Source organism: Primulina tabacum, chromosome 1, assembly GCF_025594145.1.
Source record: "Primulina tabacum isolate GXHZ01 chromosome 1, ASM2559414v2, whole genome shotgun sequence".
Lineage (NCBI taxonomy): Eukaryota > Viridiplantae > Streptophyta > Magnoliopsida > Lamiales > Gesneriaceae > Primulina > Primulina tabacum.
Window position 1 is genome coordinate 58,545,290 of NC_134550.1, and position 8,633 is coordinate 58,553,922.

The 8,633-nt window shown below is 32.0% G+C and overlaps 1 protein-coding gene across 2 annotated transcripts; it reads right to left on the reverse strand.

Annotated features, from left to right (window-relative positions):
* Window positions 1–688: 688 nt before the first annotated feature.
* LOC142520436 (myb family transcription factor MOF1-like) lies at window positions 689–3,169 on the reverse strand. 2 transcript variants are annotated; one of them, XM_075623418.1, is made up of 6 exons: window positions 2,635–3,169; window positions 2,442–2,518; window positions 2,244–2,286; window positions 1,730–1,802; window positions 1,423–1,624; window positions 689–1,098 (listed from the first exon to the last, which is right to left on the reverse strand). In XM_075623418.1, the coding sequence occupies exons 1-6, from the start codon at window positions 2,762–2,764 to the stop codon at window positions 862–864; spliced, it is 762 nt and encodes a 253-aa protein (XP_075479533.1). In that variant the 5' UTR covers window positions 2,765–3,169; the 3' UTR covers window positions 689–861. The 2 variants fall into 2 exon arrangements, with proteins under 2 accessions (XP_075479533.1, XP_075479528.1); XM_075623413.1 differs by having other exon boundaries at window positions 689–1,119.
* Window positions 3,170–8,633: the final 5,464 nt, after the last annotated feature.

Genomic DNA, 8,633 nt, shown 5'->3' on the forward strand with positions numbered 1-8,633 from the left:
TTTTGTTCAGTTCCCATTCGTCCCCAGAAATTTTTTTCTTGAGGATTATTATATGTATGGATGAGAAGGAAACTCTGGTCAAACCTCAAATTATTTTTTTATGAATAAATATTATCTTTACTGGCAATATTGCTTTCCAGGAAGGGTAAAAATTTTCAATTCCCATAATAAAATAACATATCATCATTTAATATTTGTTTCATTTTCACAAATGTACTTTTACATATATTATTCCATTAATTCATCATGTTGTTCGATACAATATAATATAGAGAAAAGCAATTCAAAAAATAAATTCCGGTGTAGATTGTAAAATTAAAACCAAACAATGTGTATCTGATGATTTCATACCAACCTGCAGTGACATTTTTCATTATTTGTGCATGTAAAAAGTGCATTTTTGGTTCAATATATTTCTGTTTTTTCGAGTTTGATTATCTATAATATCAAATTTAAATCTTGGCCAATTTCTTTAAATTTTTTACAATGTCGTTTTTTTAATATAAAAATGTTTATACGACACTACACATTTCATTGACCACATAAAACGACTGAATTTTTTTTAACCCACATTAGTCCTTAAGAGTCGACAACATGATCCTTTTTCAAAAAAAGTGAATTGTTAGATGTTGAAAATTTGGAATTTGATTTAAATTTAATCAGGTTGAACATTAGACAAAACAACTCGTGAAAAATGTGCATTTGCACCTTGTCCGACCATATTTTAAAATTTTCAATGTCAGTAACCCAATCTTACTAATTAATACACAATGAAAATCATTCTTGCACAGTAATAAAACATAAAACCAACTAAAAGTTTGGTGCATTTCTTCAATAAACTTGATGTAAAATACATATTGGTCAAGAATTACATAAACCAATAGAAAGGTTGAGATTCAGCCGATGTAGTTGTTGGAAAGTAACATTAGAATCTTTGAAGCTATTGAATGAAGAGATTGCAGCTTCGCTCGTCTCACTCCCCGTTGAAGACACGTTACTCATCTGCCATGTGCGACGAGGCAAGCACAGAGACAGTGACAATTCGATTTCATTTGCAGTCTCCTCCAACTTGCAAATCCTGATCTCATCATCTTCGTCCTGACAACCCCAATATAATTCCTTCACATTTTTTAAATATATTATTATTAATTAACAAAATTCATCAAAGTTTACAATATTGAATATTTCTGATTTACTTTTTTTTTATGTTATGATGATTTTTTTTATATACGATCATTTAAAAAGCAGTTCCCAAAAAAAAAAACCCCCATTACTTAAAATGGTTAGTCATTTCTTTTCAGAGACAAAAGAGTCCTGAAAAATGGACAAAAAGAAAAAGAAATATTCAAGAGGGAAACAAAAAAAAAATAGAGTGTATATCCTGTATGCATGCAGAGAAAGAGAGAGGATATTGTATTGTACCCTGAAAAGGTCAGGTTCCAGCACAGTCTGGTCAGAAGTGTATTCTTGAATATGCTGTTTGAGAACACAACTTTCTTCTTTCTCCTCCATTAATATTCCTCTCTTCTCAGCAATTGTCTGCATGTAATCATCATTACTGTACGGATTCCTGACTGGCTCACGCATTCCTTGGCTGCATTGTTGCAGATTCTCGATTCCAGCTCTATTTTATAATATGATTATTATTGTAGAATTTCTATTTAATCGTTCTTTGATTGTTAATTATCTTGAAATCCGAGAACAAACAAGAAAGGAAGGGCTAGTTTACCTTTTCGTCGGGATAGGAGACATGTAAAGCACATCTGTGCGAGGACGTTTTCCTAGCTGTGGAATGCTCCTATCTGCGTGCAAGGATTTTCAACGCAACAAACGCCAAGGCATCGGACAAAAAAAGCCAAAAGGCAGATTGGATTTACGTGCACGCATTGGATAACGAATATAAATAATATTTTTTAAAACAAATGACCTGCTTATTAAAAATTAGTTCAGCAGTTAACTTTCATTTAATCAAACATTTTACTGTCCTACAGCTCCTGCTTTTTAATCTATCACGCCATGCTCACTTACTTTTGACAGAAATTATTTAAAGTTACCATTAAAAATTGAAAGCGGTAGAATAGAGCGTGTGATGAAGTTTAAAAGCCAATGATTTACGTGCGGAAGAAATGAAAATCGAAGGGGAAAGTTACGCATTTATTGACGTGTATATATATAGATAAGAGAGAGATCGATGCATACATGTATAAACTAATTACCGCAAGATAGAAATGATTTTTGAGTACCTTGTCCATTAAAATCAGTAGGCACCCGCATGCTTCTGTACATCTGTAGAACAAGAAAGAGCGAAGATTAGGCCAGATTTTACAAACAGTGCCAATAGGAGTTGGGTTGAGATCAAGAAAATAGGTAAAGCAAACTCTAATATTTTTTTCCCTGAAAATCAACGGACTTAATTGAAAGAAAACTAGTAAGAAAGGAACCTGAAGATGACTTTTGACGTGAGAAATCGTGAGCCCTTTGACATCCATCAACTGCAGAACCAATTTTGGGGTCGCCTCTGCGAGCACATATATGTAACCCAAATACGAACACTTTACTTTCATAAAAAAGGTAAGATTGATGGAGTAGAAAATTACTACACAAACATTTACAAAAATGGAGAAAAGAAGCTACTTTCTTGGCCTCCAAGCGCTTGAATTGCATGGACAAAACACTGATGAAGATCAGGAGTCCATCTGAGCCGCGGCATCTTTGATCTTACATACTGTCTGACCCCATGAACATTCCTTCCATAGCTAACCATTTTTCAAGAAATTATATACGCAAGAACAAAATATATATTTTGAATTGGGTTTTTCCTTGTGCTGTAAAACCCACCCACCTACTGAAGCTAGCTAGCTAGTTTCTGAAAGAAGAAATGAAGGTATATAGTAAAGACGGAGACAAATGGTATAATTGGAGGTGGAGGATCGCCTGCGAATTCTTTTAACTGGTTATAGATTTTATGAGGAGATTTTGAATAACTGCAAAGGAGAAAAATTCTCATCACGAGTCTGCTGATCTTTCCATCCGCAATCATTACAAATCCAAAAGAATTCTACGGATACCAACTGCTGCGCTGCTGCTCCGTTTGACTCTGCTCGCTTTCTCTCTCCAGATTCTTAATTATACGCCAGCATACTGCCTACATACTCATCATCACAAAGAAACAGCCCCCGTTCCGATATATATACAAACGTTCAGTACCTTTAATGGGACGGACGCACATTATACTTACACGGTCTATTTTTGTTTTGAGAAAAACTTATATAATATTGTCGTATTCGTTGTATTTTATGATATACATGTATATTATTTGAATCATATGTTAAAAACTATTATTTTTTATGCTAAAAATATTATTTTTTATTTTAAATATCAGTAAAATTAACTCGTCTCACAGATAAAAATTTTTGGGACCGTCTCACAAGATATCTACTTTTTTATTTTTCCTAAGATGTTACTAGCGCTACGTTAATAATTAACTCATGGAAATAATTACAATTCTTGATGTAATTACACACAATATGCATCAATGTATATGTTTGTATCGTAAACTTTTATAATTAATTTGATTTATATTTAAATAAAAAATTTATAATTACAAAAAATAACCAACATTCATATTACAATTTGAATTAATTATATCCACATAATGATATCATAATTGTAACAATTAAAAAGAGAATAAATTACTATTTGATATAATAAAAAATATATATAAAAATAAAAAACAAAGGAAAGAAACAGAAAGCATACCATGACATCATATTTTGTTTCTTTTATGCTTATACTTAACAGCGTTAATAATTTCGAAATAGCAGGGTTTTTACATTAATTTTTAAACTCACGTCATCGATCCATCAAATTTGGATTTGGATCTTTTACTGTGTTGAAAAGACATCATTTAGTGCTGTTTATTTTTACACAAGATGATCACGTGATCATCTTGTGGACATCACATCATATAAGATAAATTTAAAAAGTTGTCAAATTAAACGAGATGATCACACATGATCATCTCGTGTAAAAAATGTACAGCACTTGATGCTGTGTTTTCAACATAGCAGAAGATCCAAATCCATCAAATTTGAAAGGAAAATTTTCGGAGTATTCTCAATCATTTTATTTACTATTATTAAATTATTTCATAAACTAATAAATTATATAAAAAAATTACATGTATTAAATTTGAGTTTGAAAGTTTATGCAATTAATCTAAGTAAAAAATTATTAATTAATTTATAACTGATTCAACTAAATTTTAATAATTAAGATGACTTAATTAAATTAGTAAAAAATATATATATTAGTAATTTACTGCATTAATTTAAATAAATCTTATATTTAATTAAATATAATTCTTTTTATATTTGTTAATAAATAAGAATTACATGAATTTACAATTCATGCAAATATGATATTTATATCAATTTCAATATATATCAGCAACATTTAAATTTATTTTTTTATCAATATTTATTTTAAATAATAAATATATACAAAATATAAATATATTATTATGTCCCTATCAATATATATACAGTCAAGATTCTTACGTTTGCTTTTTGTCTTCACATTCTATCATATCAACAGAGAAATTGACAGTCAAAATCATATAATTAAATGAATTTACCGAGTTCATAAATATAGAGTGAATATGACCAAAAATACCCAAGAAAGAAGCTTCTTCTAATCATGGACTACATTAATTTCTTGCAATAATCAAATTTTATAAAATTATTTTATCTATTTGTTTAAAAAAATTCTTCTGTGATATTTTTTTGTTTTTTAACTCTAAATCATAATTCGAACACATGATTTAATTCTAAAATGTATATATTTAAAAATTTTCGAAATATATTATTATAATAATGATAATGATACATATAATTAATAAATACACAGTTTTTAATTTATTTTATAACAAATAATATAATATATAGCTCTCAGGTTGCCTAGTTTTGACCTTACACATGTCGCTCTTGTTGAGCTGATGGCAGGCGCATCGATGCTGCTGGTGTATTTTGGCGTGCGCCGTTGGATTTCCTGCACTACAAGCGACTCCTTTTCAATTCTAATTTGAAAATTAGGCTAAACCATTTTTCGATTTTATCTCATCTTATATGTTTGCTGTCAATGATGTTTTCATGATGTGTTTTGTAAGCTGTTGACGTTATTTTTCACGACATATATCATGATTTTCAACCATTTTTAGATATTTAACTGTAATGTGTGTTACAGAAAGACGATTTGTACATTGCGAGGAATTATTTTGTTGTAATACTGTTAACCTATCCAATTTTGGAATTACGTCCAGATTGATAAATCGGGATGAAATTAATGTGAATCAAGTTATAATTAGATTGGACGCACTCGGCACTACGGTGGACTTGGGATTATTATAATATATTTATCCGATCCATAAAGTATTTTGATCTATTGTTTCGATCCTGTTGAGTAAATTAATTAAAGAAACCTCTTCTGCACTGGATTAATGGTGTTTTCTTCTGGAGTAAAATGCTAGGGACAGAATATATATGAATAAATTAATGTTAAAACAAACACGGTATTTATAGAAATAAAGTCAATGATGACTTTGTTTTCAGTGTCCACTTACTAATTATGGCAAGATGATTGCCCATAACCTGTTTCTTTTTTGTTACACGCCAAACTGTGTGCTTTCGCCATGTCAAATCCATGCAATTTTATCAGTAATGATTACAAAGATAAATTATCTCATACTTGTGCAATCGGGTTAAGTGCTATTATCGAGGTAACCCGGGTAGAGAATCATAACCCGAGAACTCATCTGGAAGCCCAACTTCTGACAGCCCGGGAAGATGATGTTTCGGGCAGTCATTCGTCCGGTTATTATCGAACCGGCCCAAAATTTGTTAGGACCTAACCCATGACCCAGAATCATCCAATACCCAAGATTCGGGCCTCCCGGGGATATCACTTCAAATTGCTTATCGTAATACCATAAAATTAACATTATTGATCGAAAGTGGGCCGGGGCGACTTTGTTAATTTAGAATGAAAATATAAATACCATTCGGCAAGCGACCGGCCGACGAAAATATAATAATATATAGTCATCATGCAAAAAGAATCTGAAGCTACTTAATTTTATATATAATATATATAAATATAAAATAATATATGTTAAAATTGCGGTTTGACACTCGTTAGGGCATCCGCATCCGTCGGAATTAATCCATGTTAATAACTCTCCATCTCATCAAAAATGATGGGGTCCACGAGCCACATATTCATTACATTAACACTTCCTCATTATTAACACACACCCACATTCATTTAATTTCAACTTTCATTATTTATGGGTCCCACTGTCCAGTTACTCATTTTTTTTATTTTTAATTATTTCAATTTCTTTCTAATATTTCTAAAATTTTACAACAAATATTACTAAAAATAATTAGTATTATTATTTTAAAAATAACTTAATTCTAATATTCATTAAAATATTATTAAGAAATGAAAAAAAGTTGGACTTTTTTATTTAAAATATTATTTAAAAAATGAAAAAACAACTTTTTAATAGTTTTATTTATTATTTTACGAGTTTCATTTATGTAAATTTAAAAATTTATTACAAATTTGACTGAAAGCGTACACATAGGAAACAACAGTTGAACATAATGAAAAACAACATATAAATCAAACATTTTGAAATTTGTAATAAACTGACTTCACTAATTGTTGTTGTACTCTGTCCAAATATGCTCAACTAAGTCGGCACGAAGTTTGTGATGTAATTGAGAGTCACGTAGTTCGGAATTTCTACGGAGATAATCATGAAATCCTCGATTTGAGCCTTGGACAGGTTGTGCGGGTTCGTCACCTTCGTCGTTAGACCAATTTGTCACGTTACACCCCTCGTCCTCAACAATCATGTTGTGCAAAATAATGCATGTTAACATAATATATTTTAATTTTTTCCTGTACCAATAACGAGCTGGACCTCTAACAATCGCCCATCTAGATTGGAGCACTCCAAATGCCCGTTCAACATCTTTTCTTGCAGACTCTTGTCTTTCCTTAAACAATCTCCTTTTAGGATCCTCCGGACAAGGAAAAGCCTTAACGAAAGTAGCTCATTCCGGATATATTCCATCCGTTAGATAGTAACCCTTCGTATAATGAGTGTCATTAACTGTGAAATTGATCTCCGGGGCATTTCCTTGCAAGATATTGTTGAATATGGGAGATTCGTACAACACGTTAATATCATTACGTGAACCCGCGACCCCGAAGAATGCGTGCCATATCCACAGATCTTGAGATGCGACTGCTTCAAGTACGATTGTCGGCGACCCATGGCCTCTGGTAAAACTGCCCTTTCCAAGCAACTGAACAATTTTTCCACTGCCAGTGCATACAATCAAGGCTACCCAACATGCCAGGGAATTTGTGTTTCTCTTCGTGCATTTGAAGAAGACGTTGAATATCATCAGCATTCGGCCTTCTCAGGTATCGATCACCAAATATTTCAACCACATTTTGGCAGAATTTGAAAAGACACTTGATGATAGTTGATTCCCCCATACGTAGGTACTCATCAAGATGGTCGGCAGGGACTCCATAAGCCAATTGACGTATAGCAGCTGTGCATTTTTGTAGTGGTGACAATCATTTCCTTCTAGCAGCATCGTTCCTCATTTGAAAATACATTGAATTGGCCTCAAGTGCATTCACAATGTGAAGGAATAATTCTCTTCGCATACGAAATCTTCTTCGAAATATATGATCTTGATACACTGGGCTGGCGGAAAAATAATCATTGACGAGCCGCAAGTGACCGGCTTCACGATTTCTTTGGATGAACCTTCTTCTTCGTCGAATATCGTTACTACTTCCAGAAGATTCATGTATTTCTCTGCTTAGTTCAAGCATGCATAACATCATTTCTTCTCCTGGATCACAAATTTCGTCATTAACTTCAGCTTGTACTTCGTCTTCGCTTGTTGGGCTAGAGCTGGAGCTCGAGCTCGAGCTGCTCGAAGAATGAGACATTGTATACAAATAAGGATTAAAGAAATAAGTATTGAACCTACAAATAGAAGTTTGAGAATGGTAGAGAATATATATTGAGTGTGATTGATGAGTAGAAATGTGTTGGATGAATGAATAAATTCGTAGAAATTGATTTGTATTTATAGTGATTTTTTATTATTATTTTATTGAACTAGCCGTTATAGTTTGTATTTTACAATATTATATAAAAACTAGCCGTTATAGTTTGTTAAATATGATACGTAGTATTTATTTTTCAAAAGAGTCGTTGGCGAATAATGTTAGCGACGGTTTTTGAAAAACCGTCGCTAGTAGTGACTTTTTTTAAAAAACTTTCGAAAGTAGCGACGCTTTTCCGGAATAACGCCGTTCATTCTCATTAATTTCTTGGCTGCCATGTTAGCGAAGATTAATAATTTTCTTGTCCATATTGGTGCATGAACATTAATGGGCGTTATTAACACCTATTAATGCACCAATGTGGGTGCCCTTAGACTGGACGCAACCGAACGAAGCAAATGAAACGTCGTAAATGTACTGATTCAATGCATGATGTAAATGAATTGTAATTTAAAAATTAAAAGCTCCTATGA

Coding starts and splice junctions, on each gene's coding strand:
- LOC142520436 (XM_075623413.1), bottom strand. CDS start 2,764: ATGGTTAGCTATGGAAGGAATGTTCATGGGGTCAGACAGTATGTAAGA. Junction 2,519..2,634: donor AGCGCTTGGAGGCCAAGAAA/GTAGCTTCTTTT, acceptor ATGTGCTCGCAG/AGGCGACCCCAAAATTGGTT. Junction 2,287..2,441: donor ACGTCAAAAGTCATCTTCAG/GTTCCTTTCTTA, acceptor CTTGTTCTACAG/ATGTACAGAAGCATGCGGGT.